This window comes from Panicum virgatum, chromosome 2K (genome assembly GCF_016808335.1).
Source record: "Panicum virgatum strain AP13 chromosome 2K, P.virgatum_v5, whole genome shotgun sequence".
NCBI lineage: Eukaryota > Viridiplantae > Streptophyta > Magnoliopsida > Poales > Poaceae > Panicum > Panicum virgatum.
The window spans coordinates 44,236,535-44,255,715 of NC_053137.1; the positions used below are offsets into that span (position 1 = coordinate 44,236,535).

The 19,181-nt window shown below is 48.2% G+C and overlaps 1 protein-coding gene and 2 pseudogenes across 2 annotated transcripts; 2 read left to right on the plus strand and 1 right to left on the minus strand.

Annotated features, from left to right (window-relative positions):
- Positions 1-2,729: 2,729 nt before the first annotated feature.
- LOC120695337 lies at positions 2,730-9,927 on the plus strand (annotated as a pseudogene).
- A 1,709-nt stretch (positions 9,928-11,636) lies between these two features.
- LOC120695338 lies at positions 11,637-13,113 on the plus strand (annotated as a pseudogene).
- A 414-nt stretch (positions 13,114-13,527) lies between these two features.
- Positions 13,528-18,544, minus strand: LOC120679120. Of its 2 annotated transcripts, none has more exons than XM_039960646.1 (7): positions 18,163-18,299; positions 16,692-17,167; positions 16,527-16,593; positions 16,367-16,453; positions 16,133-16,260; positions 15,702-15,781; positions 13,528-15,294 (listed from the first exon to the last, which is right to left on the minus strand). In XM_039960646.1, the coding sequence occupies exons 2-7, from the start codon at positions 16,883-16,885 to the stop codon at positions 13,946-13,948; spliced, it is 1,905 nt and encodes a 634-aa protein (XP_039816580.1). In that variant the 5' UTR covers positions 16,886-17,167; positions 18,163-18,299; the 3' UTR covers positions 13,528-13,945. The 2 variants fall into 2 exon arrangements, with proteins under 2 accessions (XP_039816580.1, XP_039816574.1); XM_039960640.1 differs by having other exon boundaries at positions 13,562-15,294; positions 16,692-16,844; positions 18,163-18,544.
- Between the last annotated feature and the right edge of the window lie 637 nt (positions 18,545-19,181).

Consider the following 19,181-nt stretch of genomic DNA (forward strand, 5'->3'; position numbering starts at 1 on the left):
CTCGACGGCGGGCTGGCGGGCGAGCGGGCGGCGCTGCGCATGGCGGGGGTGGCGTGGCGGCTCGGGGAGGCGTCTGGGACGCGTGTGCGCGTGAGGAGGTGCCAAGGGGCGGGCCAGGTGGTGCTGGAGGGCTTTCCCGGGTCCATTTGGCCGCGGGCGTGCGGTGGACGAAGTCCACCGGCGGCGTACGGCGGGCGGCACGAAATAGAGCACCAGAGAGGAGAGAGATGGAGGTGAGGGCCTTTCTGCGATTTCTAAAATTCCAGGGACCTCTCGGTAATCTAAAAATATCTCCTATTTTGAGGGCTCAAATGAAAAGGTGTTGAATACAATTTTTGCATAACTTTTCAAGATCTACAACTTTTGTGTTATGCAAATTTTCATTTGAAGCTCACATTTTGAACTAATTGTAAATTTGCAAATTTGCACAAAAGGGCTTTGATTTTAGGGAAAATTCGATTCATGCCACCACAACTCCGTGAAATTGGGTGTCATGTTGAAAATCATGCCACTCAATGGCATGATTTTCAACATGAGATCCAATTTCAAGAAATTGGAGTGGCATGGATCCAACTGACCCTTGATTTTAATCCGTTTTTTATTTGTTTTTGGCTGAAGTTCAATTGAGCACATGTCAATTGAAGTACCTCTCATGAGCCAACTAAAATTTTGTGCACATTTTTGAATTGAAATTTGAGTATCTTTTCACTCTTTTTCCTTTCTCCTTTAATTTCTTTTATTTAATTTGACTTTTATTTGACCTCTCCTCTTTGAATTAATTGCTCACATCTTTCTTTTAGGTTTAAAAATGTGGTGCAGTGATTGTATTTAAGTGTACTGACACCTGAGGTGTCACAGGCGGTGCACGCGCGCTCGTGCGTGTGCGGGCCTTGCGTGGGCCGGGAGCGTGGGCGTGCGGGGCAGGCGTCCGAGGCGAGCGTGGAGGAGGGGCGGCGCGGGCTGAGCAGCGCTCGGGGGAGGAGAGAGGAGAGGAAGGGAGGAGGAGAGAAGAAAATGGAGAAGGAAAAAGAAAATGGAAAAAAAGGAAAAGAAAAGAAAAATAAAAAGAAAAGGAGGGAGAGAGGAAAAGAGAGATTCGCGGCGAACCTTTCGGCGGCGACCACGACGCCGGTCGGGCACGCGCGGCGGTCGTGGCCGCGTGCCGCAGCTTTGGCGGGAAGTGGCGTGCGCGGATCGAGGGGAACAGAGGGACGGAATGGAGACTGGATCCGGGTGTCGGGACAGGGGAAAAGATTTCGGGAGCTAGGGTTCAGGTTTTATGAGGTTTTGAACTCAACGACGAAAATAATTTTAAAGGAATATTTTAGCGAGTGATTTATTTTTGATAGATTTTCGAGATGTCACATCAGTACTGTTCAAGCCTCAATCAATGTGCCAACAATGGTACGATCCTCAAACGACACAGACGGAGACTTACTTTCCATTCATCCCAATCCTTATTTCAACTTGTCTCCGCCCGGTCTCCACTTTTCTTTCTTTCCAGATTTATACTCAAGAACTTTAATAAGTAGCATAGCCCTATCTCTCACGAGTGACTGGATATCACTCGACTTCTATCGCGTTCCTACTTAGCAAAGCATTTCTACCGCCCCCTGCAAACTAGTAGAGACTCATAGGTACCTATGGAAAACATGCATACTAGGGTTTCATACAACTCCTATAAACGTAAATGCACAAATACTTAGATAAACATTAAATACTGAAATTAAGGGTTATGCTCCGGGGCTTGCCTTGCAGGCCAGCGGGGTTAGCGACTCCTTCTGGAGTTTGCTCAACTGTTTCCTCCTGCTGCTCTCCTGCTTGTGCCTCCTGGACTAGTTCAGCAACCAGCTCGTAGACTACTTCGTTCGGGCGTCTACACGTATGAAAAGATGCCATGCAAGAGTTACAACGGTGCAAGAAAATGATACAAAGCACTCAGGATGCAATGCGAGGCAAATAAACGAAAGACACGACTGGGTAACATCTAATGAGTAATTAAGCAACCCAAGACAATTTATTTCAGTAGTAAGCAACTTCAGCAAAACAAAGAAAATTAACCCACATTATGATCATGACACAACTAACATGATTTACAACTGGACAACAAATTACTGGAAAGCACATATGCATAAAAGGATTTGTTTAGCACAACAAAAGGAAAAACTGCAGCTTGGAACTAAACAAATACAAGAGCTTGACTTGCAGGAATGATATAGCCACAAAAATTTACCAGCAAGACAATACATTGACCAGGTATGCCATGAAAATTTATCAAACTTTATTGACAACCGAAAGTATTTATTTTAGCCTTAGGAATATAAACTGAACAACAAAAGATCCACAAACATACACATAGATTCTGGACATGAAACTTTTACAGTGAACTATATACAAAAAGAATAAGCTACTGCATAAATTTCATAATTTTTGGACAACTATAGCTGCAGAGACAAATTAAATAGGCTTGATCACAAAATAAAATATAGCACATGCAAAACTAATATAACACAAGTACGGATAATTTTCCTCTGAAGCTCTGGATCTAACTAAGCTAACAAAATTTAGTTTGCATTTTTAGTATTTTTCTGTGATTTGTTATGCATTTTACAAAATCTCAGCCAAAATAAGTATTTTTGGAAAACCCTAAACCCTAAACAGGGGCTGACAGCTAGGCCCCACGGGTCAGTGAGAGGCCCAGCCTAGCCCCTCCCCTGCTCGCGCACGCCATGGCCAGCCATGGCTGGCACCGCGGCGGCGCGGCGTTCCCCGCTGACGGCGGGTGGGGCTGGCCCGCGGCCAGGGAGGCCAGGCGGCCCCGGGGCGCGTGGCGGCGGCACTCGGGCCCGCGCAGGGGCGCTCCGCGGCGGGCAAGTGGCGGTGTCAGAGCGGCCGCGGCGGTGCGGCGGCGTTCCGGGCAGCGCAAGGCCGGCCGGCGGCGGGGCGACGCGGGCACGCGGGCGGGCGGGTAGGAGGCGCCGGTGCGCGCGGCAGCTGTGCGCGAGCTCGCGCAGGGGTAACCCGCGACGGGTGCCAGCGGCACGGCACGGCGGCCATGGCGGCGCGGCTGCTCCCCGGCGGCGGCGGCGCCGGAACCGAAGGGGAAAGGAGTCGGGGAGGAAGAGGGGAGCGCGTCGAAGCTCACCGCGGGCTCGATTTGGGTGGAGGGAGGCCGGAGGTAGGAGCTCGACGTGCGGGGCGGAGCTCCGGCGGAGCTGCAATGGCGGCCGGTGATTGGAGAGCCGATTCGGCCGGGGAACGGCTCGAACGGGCTTGGGATGGGGCGGAGGAGGTGGAGGGCGAGGCGAGGCAGCTCCGGGCACATGGAATCGGGGCGAAGCGGCGAGGGGGTGGCCGGCGCGGCACCGGCGGCGGCTCTGCTCGGCTCGGCGCGACGCGAGCGCGAGGAAGGAGGAAAGGGAGGTTCGCCGTGACGGCCGCGTGGCGGTCGCCGGGATGGGCGGCTGTACGGCGAACAGGGAAGCACAGTAGCGAGTTCAAACAGATTTTTGCTCGACTTTGACCATCCAAAATTCAAATTTCCATATTGGAACTTGAAATTTGGTTAAAATAAAAGTTGTAGAGGAAGAGAATATCTACAACTTTAGTTTTGGGCAAAACTTGATTTGAGGCTCGGATCAGGGAGAAAAACTGGATCGAACTCAGCTAAGTTGATGTTTACTATGCAAACTTGATTAGCACTAATGACATTGCTTAGCCCTAGTTAGCATCTAAGCACGTGATTAGCACCAAGATTAACACCAGGGTGTTACAATCCAGCTTACAGATCGAAGTGAATCCCGCTGACAAGGTACCAACCGTTCGCACTCCCGATCTGTCGTCATGGTTCTGGTTGCTGGATGGATGTAGAGCTGTTGTAGAGTTCGCTTCGCTTGTGGATGCGGTGGCTTTGGTTTAGGTTGCCTCTAGGTGATGTTTTTGGTTATACAGAAGTCAGATTGCACGGCGAAGTTATTAGACCATAATATATTGGCCACTTCCCTTTTTAGGGATCCGGTTCCTCTGAAGTTTTTGGAGTTACCTCAGAGGGATGTAGAAGCTGCAGCGCCGTTCAATCTGCATCGGACGGCAGCGTACAGGAAGGACGCTGCCAACCTGCTTGCTAAGGGCTGAGGCCCCATTTGCAGACAAATCGTGCGAGACAAGGCACATGACGATGAAAAATGACGCGAGACCAACGGAAACGCGACGGAGGAGCGAGCTGACTATCGGACGCAATTGAAACAATTGCAGTCATCATATTCTCAAACGGACGCAAGAATCAATCTCAATTTGATAAAGACATTAAATTATATGTCACAATCTTATTTTTACATCAGTTTACATTTCAATTCGTCGATATATACCACGGTGTTGACAGCCAATTTGGTCTAGTCGGTAGAGTCCGAGTAGATTTAGATTTGTATTAGAAAATCTTTTGTAAATCAACTCGTGAAAAGATATGTCTTTTCTGGCCTATATATATAAAGGGCTAAAATCGATTGAGGTTATTTTCATTACTTTTTATCATCGCAAACCCTAACTTTTTTCAAATCCTAATTTGTTGTTCTTCCTACGTCTAGACAGCGTTTGAAGACGTTCTGAGTGGCATGCCAATCTTAGAGCAATCCTAGGTCCCTGAGCTTCGACGGGGTCCCTCCCGAGCACGCTGTTCTAGGTAGACGCGAGATTCTGCCTGCACCGGTCAGACCGGTCGGCACAAATGGTCAGACCGGTCCGCCTCGAGCTTTGTCGATGTTGATCGTTTTGACAATTGTTCGCGCATTCTAGCGCATGCGAGTGTGTTTGGTGTGATTCTATAGAGCGGGACGCGGCAACAGGTCTCGCAGGCGCCGGCGAGTGCGCGTCGTGCCAGCAAAGCACTGTTGTTGTTTTTTTTTCCTTTGTGTGTACAGAACAGTGTCACCTTCTCCTCGTATGGCAGTCTAGGTTATTTGTTTTTGGGTCTTATTTTTCTAGAGAAGTTTATGGGCCTTATGACAAATAAATAATCAAATATGAGCCGAACGTATAGACCAAGCTCCTTGTTCCACGACGGGACCGTCGGATGTTGAATGGATGGCCCGGAGCAGCAACGTCCCTCTAAGGTAAACTCTACAACTTCAAAGGAACCGGATCCCTTTTTAGATGGTATATGGACTGCAGAAGTTGCAGTCGATCTATTGTTGCTGCTATAATTTTTTGTAGTTGTATGTTTGATGGAAACATTTAAGGACACATGATACGTCGTGCACCCGAACATTTATTATTATTGTCGATTTCAGTTTGTGTTTGGGAGGTTAGATGTTGTCGGTATGTGCTACTTTCTGGCAGTTGTTTCTAGGCAGTTTTGGGATGTAATGCTGGGCTTTACCTAAGTTGTCGGAGTGGATCAAAATAGGTGCATGAATTTCCTGCCATCAAGTCTGCGAGATTTTTTAGTACACTTCTACTGTTTCTGTTATCTATGGTATCAGGGTATATATATAACACAATTGTAGATTCTACTAGGACCAGTTTGTGGTTATTTCAGTCTCTATCTAGATAAGAAACTGGTGGTGTTTAATGCCTGCTCCTGACGTAAGTGCTTCGAACAGGTTGCTGATGTGAAGAAGGTCATAGAGAGTACGCAGGGGCAAAATGTCTACCCAGCTGACCAACAGGTGCTCATACACCAAGGAAAGGTGTTAAAAGACGATTCAACATTGGAGGAAAACCAAGTTCTCGAGAACAATTTCCTTGTTATAATGATCAAACAGGTAGGCTACCTATTTGATATTCTGGTTAATACATGACAAAAATCACGGGTGGCATATTTGTGCATGGGAAACCAAGAAAGTTATTCTCAAGTACTGATTTATGAGTAGTGTTAAATACACTGAATCGATTTGAAAGAGTCTCATCGTCATTTTCCGCTATTGCTGGCTTATTAGACGTAAATGTATGTATGGACGCAAAAAAACTACTGCCTCAGGAGTTCTTTTTCTTCTGCCTTTTGATAAGGCAGCTGCCTATTGTGAGTTTGGAATGTCTAAAATTGCTTCAAAAATGAATTATATTACTTTTCATGATAGAGCTTCTTTTATTCCATTTCTAACTTTAACCTTTTACAGAACAAGGGCTCATCAAGTGCAGCACCAGCTAAGGCATCCACAAATCAGGTGAGTTGTTAGAATAATTGTGTATTTGTTGATACCGATTGCTTTTCACTTTTTTTTGGTTAGGAACTCTAGTCGATGTTTTTATTTTTTTTCCTTATTATATATTATCACTTTGTATAAAGACATAAAACTAGGGCACATTTTTACTTTATTTGGCAAAACATAGATAAGTCTGCTGCATAACGGCGTCATATAGTTCTAAGCCAACCCAAATGGTCGAACCACAGTGGAAAAGTTCTGGGCTGTGCTTGTAGTTCACTTTTGCCATCTGTTGATGTTTGTTGCCTTATAAATCATTTATATTTCCTTATTATACAAATATGGATGCTTGAGAGTGCACTGTGCGCTACAAACTAGAAGGCTTCCGAACTATTTTGCTGTTGAGATTAATTTAACTTACTTTTGCAGGCACCTCCTACTCAGACAGTGCCTGCTACTCCCACACCTCATACACTGGCGTCCCCAGCTGCACCGGCACCTACGTTCGTTTCTCACTTTAAAACTTGATTTGTGTGAGGATTGACAGTTCATATCCTTTTCAGTTGGTTGTAGGTCAGCATAGGAAATGCAATTACAGTTTTCAAATATTTCAGTTCCTCTATATAGTTCTAAGGTTTAGGCCCTGTTTGGGGGAGCTGCAGCTTCTCCAAAAGCTCTACTAGGAAAAGCTCCATTTGCTTTTCTAAGAAGCTGCTTTTCAGAGAAGCTAACCATGTTTGTTTGGGGGAGCTTCTGAAAATGCGCTTATCGGCACGAGAGGGAGCTCGGGCGGCATGGCCGTCAAGGCCTCAGGGGAGGGGAGCTCCAGCCGGCCACGGGCCTCGGCCGCGCCGCCTATGGGAGCTCACCCCGCCAGGCCCGAACCCCGGCCGCGCCGCCCAGGGAAGGGAGGCCGCGGTGGCCGCGGCGACGGCGGCAGGCGAGGGAGGACGCAGCGGCCGCGGCGGGCGAGGGAGGATGCGGCGGCGGCGGCGACTCGGGGCGAGGGAGGATGCGGCGGCCGCGGCTCGGGGCGAGGGAGCGCCGCCCCTGGGAGCTCGCCCTCGCACCGGCCGCGCGCCCAGGGGAGCTCGTCCTCCTCTGCGCTGGCGGGAGCTAGTCCTCCTCCTCCGCGCCCCTCTTGTCGACCTCCTTCACACCCCTCCGCGCCGGCGGGCAAGCTCATCCTCCTCCGTCGCACCAGCGGTCGGAGCTCGAGTGGAGGCGGGCGGAGCTCGGGTCGAGGGTGGATCCGTCGGGCGGAGCTCGGTGGAGGCGGCCGGCGGCCGGAGCTCGAGCGGACGCAGCCACCAGCGGTTGGAGTGGGGGAGAGACGAGGGAGAGAGTGGAAGGGAAGGAGAGACGAGGGAGAGAGTGGAAGGGAAGGAGAGGCGAGGAGACGAGGAAGGGGGCGGAACCGCAAAAGCTCGGGAAGCTCCTCCGCTGTTGCTTCTCGCTTCTAGTGTAAAATGAGCTTTTCCAGCTTTAGGATTGTGAGAGAAGCAATGCCGTTTGGGGGAGCTTCTTGCTTCTGGAGCTTCCTGCGGTCGCAGAAGCTGGGAAACGCTCCCCCAAACAGGGCCTTAGTTGTGTGCAATGTTTTGGTACTGTAGCTGACTTGCTGTAAGGTTCACAGATTTATGTCAGGTTATTTAAGGAAGTTTCTTGCCTTCCATCTTTTTCAAAGCCTTTTATAACTTGAGTCAAGTTGTAACAATGCAAAAGTTGTCAACTCAATGATTTGCTCTACATTCCCATTGCCAGCTATCTTTATCCTTCTTACATTTTCTGATTAGTCTACCTGTCAGTGCACCTGCTCCAACTGCCACTGCCTCCCCAGCTCCTGCGGTTGCTGTATCGTGAGTTCCTGATTTTCCTTCCATTGTAGATGGTTTAACTTATCTTGAATTGATGACAGTTCTTGTTTTATGATGTATTAATATTTCCTGTTAAGTATAGCTGGTAAAAATTGCTAATCACATTTTCACATTTCACATATCTTTTCTTTTATGCTGCCACTTGAACAGCACTGAAGCAGATACTTATGGTCAGGCCGCCGCCTCAAACCTTATTGCTGGCAGCAACTTAGAAGGAACCATCCAATCAATTCTTGAAATGGGTGGTGGGATATGGGATAGAGACATTGTGCTACGTGCTCTACGCGCAGCGTATAACAATCCAGAGCGGGCTGTTGAGTACTTATATTCTGTAAGAATGATTCTTTCTCCTACTTACTTTCTAGATCTTACTTGATGCAGAACTACTGAAATACTTCCTCTGTTTCAAAATGTTGGTCGTTTTGGTTTTTCTAGATTCATATATTTTGCTATGTACCTAGACATATGTTATATTTAGGTGCATAGCAAACACTATGAATCTAAAAAAGCCAAAACGACCTACATTTTGAAATGGAGGGAGTACCTGTTAGCTAGTGAACACATTTTGTCTTACCGAAGACTGAAGCTACATGATAAATAACTGCACATTTGTCTAATTGATTCTTTTTCAGGTGATTTTGTGTCTGTTAGAAGTTTACTTTTCTTTGTAATGTACAACAAACATTATGACACGATTTTGTTTTACAAATGCACTGTGGTCCTTCATCTTATCTCTATAGGGCAACTGTCCATGGCATACTAATGTCTTTCATCTTCTGATTGTTCATAGGGGATTCCTGAGCAGATGGATGCTCCTGCACCACCTCTGAGTTCCCAGGCAGCCAATCCTGTCCAGCCTTTACACAGCTCAAGCTGCAATTCCTTCATCTGGACCAAATGCTAACCCTCTGGACCTCTTCCCTCAAGTAACTCCCTTTTACCCATGTATGCGTTCATACCTTTGTAGTAGTTAAATTTAGTTCTGATGACCCTTTTCAAAATTGCAGGCTCTTCCGAATGCTTCTGCTAATGCTGACACAGGAAATCTTGATGTTTTGCGTAATAATAGACAGTTCCAAAACTTGCTCAGTTTGGTGCAAGCTAACCCTCAGATTTTACAGGTTCTTTTCGATTCCTGTCCTCTCAAAAAACCTACCTGCACTTGCAATCCACTGACAATTCATTTATGTGCACCCACTGCTTCAAGAATTGGGCAAACAAAATCCCCAGGTCATGCAGCTGGTCCAGGAAAACCAAGCAGAATTCATGCGCTTGATCAATGAACCTCTGGAGGGAGATGAAGAGAATGAAACGTTTGCACCTCTTCCTTGTGCTGCCCATGTTCTTTCTTATGCGGCTCGCATCGTTTGATAATTTTCTATTTCCTGAACCAGGAATATGCTGGACCAGATTGCAGATGCAACTGAGACCATTGCAGTCACTCCAGAGGAAAACGAAGCTATGCTTCATGTAAGTTGATGGATCTTGAGTTCTTGACCCGTTTCTGCACATTTGGTTGCACCTTCATTATACTCACCACTGTAATTCATATGCTTGTCATCACGCTCAGCTTGAAGGGATGGGCTTTGACCGGGCGCTTGTCCTAGAAGTCTTCTTTGCCTGCAACAAGAACGAGCAGCTGGCAGCGAACTACCTCTTGGATCACATGCACGAGTTCGACAATGACGACGCGCTCTGTGGGGGGCCATCACTATAAGGCGGCAGAACCGCTCGCAAGCTCGGCATCATGTGAAGGCTTTAGGGCAGAATTAGGACAGCTTTTTTGGAATTTGTTTTGCCTGTTCGCTACCCCTAGTCTTGAATGTGGCTCGAGGAAGTTGAACTCGTTTACACTAGAAAGGTCCCAATAATACAAGCAACGAGAACAATAAAAGAACACAAATTTGCTAGCTACGAGGATCAGATCCCACGCACTTTCCCTTTGTAATGCAACTTAACGCTCGCACATATCTACGCAAGAAGGATCCATGGCTGCTACAAGTCACAGCTGCCACTTAGCCACGAGAAACACAGACACAGGCAGCAGAACTGCAGAAGTAATGGTGACATGCACGAGATTGTTGGGGAGGTGTACCCGATGTCCAAATGCGAAGGTGGCGCCTAGAGAGGATGGATGGGACGTGGCACCGGCGATGCGAGCGCACAAGCCTCCCGGCAGCGGGGGAGCGGCGGCATCAACAAGATGGGGCAATCACGAGCCCTGACAGCAGCGATCTGGACCTCTGCGGGGCCCGGCGGGTACACGTCCGGGGCATCGACAACGCCGAGGCTAAACAGATCCCACGCAGTGGGGGGCGGTGTGGAGCCGGTGCTGCGGCGCGGCCGCGCCGAGCGCAGCTGTGGCGACAGGCTTGGATGCGTGTGTTCTGCTCGACAGCGAACGCCGCGGCGGCGGGGCGGAGGCCCTAGCAGCGGACAGCGGGGGCGCCAGCAAGATGGGGCCAAGCACGAGCCCCGACCGCAGCGAGGCGGCGGCCCTAGCAGCGGCCGGCGAGGGCGCCGGCAAGATAGGGGCAAGCACGAGCCCTCCGGCGGCGGCGCACAGGGAGTCCGGCGATTAGGGGATTACTAGAAACATAGGCGCGGCATTGCCGCGCCCACCCAGGCTATCCAGTTAGCCAGCTTGTCATCAACATTGACAATGTGTTGGATTAATTACATTTCATTTTGTGGTTATAATTTAAGTAGATAGAAGCATTACACTTATAGCAGCAAACTGTAATTGAGAAATCCTATGTGGATCTGTTACAATATTATGTATTCCAATGATATATGAATGTTGTATTTCCTACAAGCTCTTTCTCTCAAGTTCGGTTCATAGCACTATGTCATCTGCTACGAAGAGAAGAAAAACAAGAGCAACACAATGCTTATCTTCTTTTAAGAACAATTTTCGAACGAGCTGTTGAAACATCTTTTAAGAACAATTATCGAACGAGCAGTTGAAAATTATTTACGTCGTTGAATTGGTCTCTAAAGCATAGCTCTAAATACCATCCCTTCTTCTCTAAATTTCTTTTAGCCCAAGTCCTGGAATGCGTGTTGGGGAGCTGGCCGCTGGGAGCTGCGATGTGGCCTCGGTCCTGGAATGCGACACTGAACGTCAAAAGAATTTGGTCGATTATCTTTGGAATGCGACACTGAACGTCAAAAGAATTTGGTCGATTATCTTTCAGGTGGTACGTGTAGCCGTTGCTGAAATTTCACTGTTGTTTCTGAAGCTTTATTCTCTATTAGCCATATATTACTAGTTGGACTATTTTGGTTATTGCTTTTAGCCCTGCCATCTTTTTCGGTAAACTCTGTTCCAGCCATTGAACGGAACGGATGCACAATTGAAATGCCTGTTCCGTAGCCAGAAGTGGTGTGCGGCTGTGCGCAAAGCAGCAATGAGCGTTTACAGCAGCCAGCGAGAGAGGAAAATGCAGGTGCGGAAAGCACATCCTGACCTCAAAGGAAACAGGTGGGGCGCCATGGACTCAACGACGATTCCAGATATCGGCGGCCAAAGTAAACAGCACAGGTCAAGCTGCAGAGAGAGGGCACTCTCCTTGCTCGCCTAATCTGAAGCTGTGCTCACTCCCAGTTCCACGTCCCCATGGGATCCTGACACTACGGCTCCACCTCCCAATTAGTCTTTGCCGCCGTCGACTCCAACCCCAAGCCGGTCCACAAACCTGCCGTGCCCAAGGCCACCGAACAAATCCCCGTCATGTCCCTACCGGAGGAGGGGGCTCGAGAGGAGGGGCCGCCGCCGCCAAGATCCAGGCGGCCTTCCGCGAGCTCCAGGTCCGGCGGCACTGTTGGGTTTAGTCCCACATTGGAAATTAATGTAGGGGGAGTACAACATATAAGACCAAGCAATCCTCACCTATCAGACTAGTCTTTTGGGTTGAGTTAGGCCCATTATCTTAATCTGTTGTGCTCCGTTATGTCTGGGCCTCCATATAATTTCTAACAAGTGGTATCAGAGCCCATGAGCTAACAATCTCTTTCACACGTTGACGGGGGAGCCCGTTATCTCCGTTCAATAGTCACGTCTTTGTGACATTGGAGATGAAATTACTCTTGTGACGGGGGAGCTCGTTCGGATCCACATTTGGAGAGTTAAAAAAAATTGGGATCTCCGTTCGGATCTAAAAAAAACTTAAGGCCCGTGATGATGCCTTCTAATAGAAGATTTGGGCCCAATGTAGATTTGGGCCCAATGTGTGACCGGGGGAGATTGTTGGGTTTAGTCCCACATTGGAAATTAATGTAGGGGGAGTACAACATATAAGACCAAGCAATCCTCACCTATCAGACTAGTCTTTTGGGTTGAGTTAGGCCCATTATCTTAATCCGTTGTGCTCCGTTATGTCTGGGCCTCCATATAATTTCTAACAGGCACGTCGCTGCCGTGCGCGCAGATGACGCCAAGGCGACGCGGCTGGAGCGGCTGCTCCGTCGGCAGGGGACTGTGGATACCGTCCAGGGCGATGAGCGTGAGCAGGCCCGGTTCTCGGAGGTGTTCATAGCTATAGGTGGCCAAACGAGCGGCCCGGACCGGCCCGGCACGGGCCCGTCTAAGCACGGCCCGTTTAGGCACGACCCGCTTAAGCACGAAAATATTAACGGGCCGTGCCGTGTCTGCCCATGGGCTAAAGTGCCGGCCCAGGCACGGCCCGAAATTGATTTAATCGGGCCGGGCCGGCCTGTTTGGCCCGGCAGCCCGAAAATGTTTAAATATGGTTTGATAATGGATAACATAGTATTTAAACGGACCTATCGTGCAATCCATCGGGCCGATCGGGCCGCCCTTTTTCGGGCCGTGCCTAGACGCATCGATGGGCTGACAGTGAGGCCCGGGCACGGCCCGGCTATCGTGCCCGTGCCGCCCGGAGCCCAATAATAATCGGGCCCGGATTGTGCTCGAGTCAGGCTAAATTGGGCCGGGTCTCGGGGCCCATGGGCATCGGGCCAAACGGCCATCTATATTCATAGCCGTGCTGCTGCGGCTTGACGCCGTGCCGGGGCCGTGCAGGACGCGTCGGCCCGTCATCGGCCGCAGGAGCTGTTCGACTTTGACGCCGTAGTCGTGGCGCCCGAGGTGCAGGGCTGTAGGCGTTTGGGGTATGGCGTGCTTCTAGAGCCGCTAGCAGAGTGAGGAGGGAGCCGCTAGCAGAGTGAGGAGGGAGTGCGGAGGCGGATAGTGCGACTGGTCGAGGAAGGTGCGGGCAGTGGGGTTAGTCGAGAGGCGAGGACGGAGAATGCCCTGCCGTGGCCGGAGGAGACGGAGGTGCAGCGAGTACAAAGGAGAGCTCAAGAATGCTCGAGATAACTGCTGAAGGGCTCTTTTTGTTGTCCGATTGAAATCGAACGGTGATCCAAAAGAGACGACGTGGACAAATGACGTGCCAATACCAGGGTCAGGTTTCGTCTTTTAAAGAAGATACGACTCAGTACACTGTTACAACACTGCACGTGGCACAATCAAGTAAGAACAAAACAAAAAAAAATCATGCGCACTAGATGAAACATTTCAAAGGCATTCATGCTGCGGCACAGTGGCACACTCTGGCGACATATTCACGAAACAGTTCAACCTTACATGCTGCAGATACGTGACTCTATCCCAGCAATTTACATTAGGATGATTCGTGAGTTCATAGTCCAGGGGACTGTGGTCATCAGAACTATTCTTAGTAAGAACTAACCAGATATGGCCAAAAAAAAAAGAACTAACCAGATATGGCCAAAAAAAAAGAACTAACCAGATCTCTGTCACTTCCAACACCATGGCAGTCCACGTCCAGTGGGCTGGTTGCTCATCCATACGACGCATTGCCTGTTGCAGGATTGCTACCATTGAGCCCAGCAACCATCCAAAATAATCTAAGATAACATCACCGAAAAGGAGTAGCACAATCAGTCATCATCGGAAATGGCTATTATTTCAGGGGTGGTGCTTTGATCTGAAGGTGTTAAACCGGGCGGATCTGTTGGCTGAAGTGGAACGATATCCAGGCATGGCGCAGATGCCTGGTAATGATCTCCGGTGGCTTGTGTCACCACTACCGAGGTTTGGTTAGCAGTAGTAAGAACACCAGTGTCAGAGCATGGTTGCATTGATTCGTCTTTATGAGCCAACATCTTGATTCTGTGGCTACTGACTGAGGCCTCTGTCCTAGAGCTGATCAATGGTGCTGGGTCAGTCTTCTTTGATCGTGAATAAGTTAGAATTCTTGCTCTTTCTCTCTCTCTTTCTCTTCGCTCTGTTCTTTTGTTTACAAGGGGTTCGATTGATCCGCTTGACCTGTCTGATTCATAGTAGTCCAGCCACGCACTCATCACAGCATACTCCTTTTCCCTCACAGGCTTCCTTTTGCATTTTCCCTTTCTCTGCTTCTCCAATGCAACAACGCCTGATGCCTTTGCTTTACATCCAGGGGCAGCTGGCAGAACAGTGGTTCTCCTAATGTCTACAGGCTGATGCTGTCTGCGTGCCTTCTTTGAGGAGCTCTTGCCCAGTAACTTCTCATTGCTGCAGCCCATTGTAGGGGAATGTTCTTTCTTCTCCAGTGCAACCAAGCCTTGCTTCAGTCTCTTCTGAGGGCAAGCTGGCTGAGAACAGGCTTTCTGAGCGATCTGGGGCTCATGCCGCTCTCCTGTTTTCCTTAATGTGCTTCCTGGTGATTTTGCAACATTGCAGTCCTCTGCTGAGGAAAGCTTGTCCTTTTCTGTTTTGATCAATGTGTGTTTCACTTTTGGTGTTCCTAGGGGTGTAGAAGGTAGACCACTAGGTTTCTGGTCATCATCAGGCTTATGCCGCTTGCCAACTTTCTTCTGATTTGGTTTTCCTTCAAGAGAAGCAGGCAGACCACAGTTTTTCTGAACATCATCAGGCTTATGCTGCATGTCAGCCTTGACTACCTTCTTGCTACTTCTTGTTGATTTTGGAGTGCTGCAACCAACTAGAGACAAAATGTTGTCCTCTGCTGCAACCAAATCCTGCTTCCCCTTTGATTTTCTTGGAGATTCAGCAAGCAGAACACTTGTTTCTAGAGCAACTTCTGTCCTGCGTCTCTTGCTTGCCTTCTTAGACGAGCTACTCCCCTGAGATTTCCCGTTGCTACCACTCACTAGAGGGAGATGTTCGTCTTCAGCATTCGTTTTTGTACCTTTAGTATTGCCCAGCAATGCAGACGAATTGGATTCTTGAATAGCTCCTTTTGACTTGCACATTTCCAACGGGGAGGTCAGAAGTAACTGAGCACCTGGAGAGTATATGGTGTGAGTTGATATGGTAACATGACCTCATAGAATGATATGGAGCAAATGCCTCTGCCCAGTAACGGCAGGATAACCACAGTTCACAGAACAAGACAATATTAAACAATAAATTCTATCACAGCACAAAAAATTTGGTAATATGTAAAAAGGTTTTGTTATGGTTTGCTTGGTTGCTTGGGGAAAATGAAGAAAATTTAATCACAGCACAAAATTTTTTGTTGCATCAAGAACGAAAACAATTATGCACCTAGCTGATTTTTCAAGTATTAAGTATTACAGTATTTGGACAAGCATGAAGTGCATGAGCCATGTTTGACTTTCATAATCCCGATTGCATAGACCAGCTTTTACAAATAAATACATATTACATATTGAGAAGTTAGACATATACCTCCTGGAACACTCTTTAGAGATAGTGCATCTGATTCCAACACTGTTTTTTCGTATGTGCCACAACAGTCATTCTTGTGGCTGCAGAAAATAACACAATCAATAACACAGCTGGAAACACTTGCTGCAAGTTAACTTTATTTGGAAGTACACTAATGGTAGTAGACTAGTAACTGAGTCTCTTCCAAATTGCATAGCAACTGAGTCTCTTCCAAATTGCATAGCAACTGAGTCTCTTCCAAATTGCAGGGCAGTGGAATGTACATCTCGTGATCAGCTAAGGGTGACTTTTGAGAATTCACTAGTGATTGCATAGGATGAACTTTTTAACAAGACACAAATGGTCTGATCTTCAAATTTTATTGTGTCAGGTACAAGAGTTACTCTATCCAAATACCATAAGGTTTTGTTTGTTATAGTTAACAGTCTTACTTGTGCCAGTGACAAAGCATGTTCCCGCAGGATGCGCCGCGGCCGCTGTTAACGTTCTCAATGCAGCAGGCATCAGATGGAGGACCCTGGTTTGTAGCCCTAAGAAGTGTATCTCCACAAGATTCGCACTGGAAAGTAGTAATTGATCATGCCAGGTTATGATAACAGTAATGCCAAAAAAAGAAATTAAAAAAAAAGAAGACAGACTACATAATGGACAAATTTTAGAAGTACCTTCCACAAGATACCCTTGAAGAAGCTGTGCGGCTTTTCTGGATGGAAATCATGGCGGGTGGTGATATTGTACCCACCATCTGGTCTCTGAAGCACAAGACAAGGAGAAATCAACAATATCGTATAATGGCTTATAGGTTTTCAGACAGGAAATACTAACTTGGTGATCCCTTATGGAGCAAGAGTTAATAGCATCCATCCAATCACGAAAATGAGGGCCATGGGAGCTGACAAGATTTAACAGAAAGTTTAAGCAGCAGGCATGCAGAGCAGAGTTAACTGCAATTTAAGGATACAACTCTTAGTTAAGGACAAGAGAAGTTACCTGTCCATCCTGTTACGCTTAACATATATGATCGCATGAATCATTTCATGCAGCAATGCATTCTTCCGGTCAGTACATGAGCGAGACTCCAGAACCGGCTCGGAGAGTGTTATGGTATTTCTTGGTTTAGCAAAGGTGCAAGATCCAAAAGAACTATGTATAGACAACCCAATCAGTGTTATTACAAGATTCATAATTCAAAACTAAATGAAGATCATTCATTCGAAGGATGCTGTTATCTAAAACAATAAATCAGGGATGCTTATAATACAAGGATATAAACTTGCAAGTATGATCTTTTGTTGGCTCGTATTTACTGCTACTTGTTCATTACACAACCATCAGGTTGAGTCATTAAGTATAGCACCCATTGAAAGCACCACCAAAGTTCCTATTTTGGTGTTTGACATAACAAAGCTTCAACTACCCATTCAATTTCATGGTGCTTCCCCCATCCATTTAAGAAATCCAAAAGCCTGTGGCATACAAATCACCAAACCAGACTACAAACAGTTAGCAAATGAATAGGGTCAATTATTAGAAAGTTTTTCTGCAGTATACATCGAGTCCAAATTAGTTGATGTTTCAGACAATCAAATTGGCCTGCACTTATTAGTTAGATTTTGCTACAATAAACGTCAACCAGGGACTATATATATACCAATTTAACCCGGCAGCTGTGAAGTACCAAGGGAAAAATAAAACAGTGACATGATTCGCTTCCCTTATTTTTAGCATATGTATCAAAAATTTATATGCAATTATAGCATGTCATCTGTATCCGGTAAGAGTAGACAGATGCTCTGAGGCTCGGACAAAAAAAAAAGAATTAAGTTTTCCCCTTTCCCAACATTTTTGCATGATATCATCAGAGCCAACAATGTATTATCAACATCATAATCCTTATTATAATTACCAGTATACTCCATATTCTAATACTACAGTAATGATTCAACTACCGAATAGGAAAGGAAAATGAAAACCTCAATGATCGAAGGGAGCAGGGTATAGGCACATAAAACCAGTAAGAACAGAAAAAACGGGTTCCTTTTTATGCAAATCCGAGAACCAATGCTAAAAGAAAACAAAAGATATGCCAAAGATTACCCATTTTGAAGCTCCGTGATCAAAGAAACTATGTTTCCTAGTAAAAACGAAAGGAAGAAAAATAAACAAGAATGTGAGAAAAAAAGGGTACATGATGGATCCACCTTCTGCCACTGACGAACTAGTACCAAAATCAAAGAAATGGCGAGGCACATCATAGGGAAAGCAGAACACCCAAACGCGCCCAAATTTCCCCAGCCCAAAAGATTACTCCAAGACCCCCCCCCCCCCCCCCCCCCCCCCCCCCCCCCCCCGCCAACACGCGGCAAAAGAACAGGCTGCGCAAAGCCAGTGCCTAACACGGGAATCAGCACCTAAGGAGCAGCCGCAGGTAGGAGGTAGCCAAGAACGGGAAAGCCCCAACCTGCTGTATGGCAAGGAGCCCCACTTGACGATGAAGCCGGCGTCGGCGAGCGCGCCCCGGAAGTAGAGGCGGTCGTAGTGCCGGAACAGGTCCTGAACGTCCGGGTTCGGGTCCGCGAGGTCCGCCTCCGCCACATCCCCCATTACCCCCACGCGCCGGTCGGCCAGCCGATCGATCAGCCAGCGCCGGCGCCGGCGCCCGCCCCGCTCCCTCGAGGGCCCCCACCCAGCGAGACACCAACCCTAGCAGCGGCCCTCCTAGCCTAGGCTCTCGTCGGCAGCGAGGTTGCGGAAGGCCAAGGAGGAGAGGGACGGAGAGACGGCGAGGGGAGGATTCGAGCCTTCTTCTAGTTGTGAGTGGGTATTGAGTTGAGTAGGCTACTAGTAGGTGCATGCAACCTACACCGGGTAGGAGAGGAACTGAGGCGAGTGGGCCGCTGGCATGCCGCTGACGAGTGGGCTCCACGCAGCGTTCTAGTAGGAGCCTCTTCGGTTCGAGTAGCTGTAGGCCTGTAGCTGCCCAACACTTTTTCCGGAGGGTGGCGACGAGCGAGCCGAGAGCGGAAGCGGGGGCGGACGGCCGCGATGCCGTATGGGCTGGACTCTGGAGCGGCGTCACGCCGGCCGTCGGATGGGTGACCCGCTGACCCGTGGGACCGAAGGGGTTGCAAGAACTGGGCGCGTCAACGCCGGCCTCTCCGGAACCGGCGACCGTCGCGCTCGCCGCGCAGCCTGCCGGCGCGCATCCAGCCAGTGACTGGGGTCGCTTCGCTCCTTGCTTCTAACTCGTGTTTGGTGTTTATTTAAAAAAGAAAACTTGTTTAGTGGCACGCCCAACCATGCTCTAGCTTCAGACGATGGTGTACTTGTATTGATACCAGAACATGTAGCACGCATTGCGCGTCAGATCATCATATCATGAAAGCAGCAACAGCAGAAATGAATGTGTTAGTGAGATCTTCAGAATTTACAATCTGAGATTTGGAAGTATTTATTTCATGAGATTCTTGGTAGCAGCTC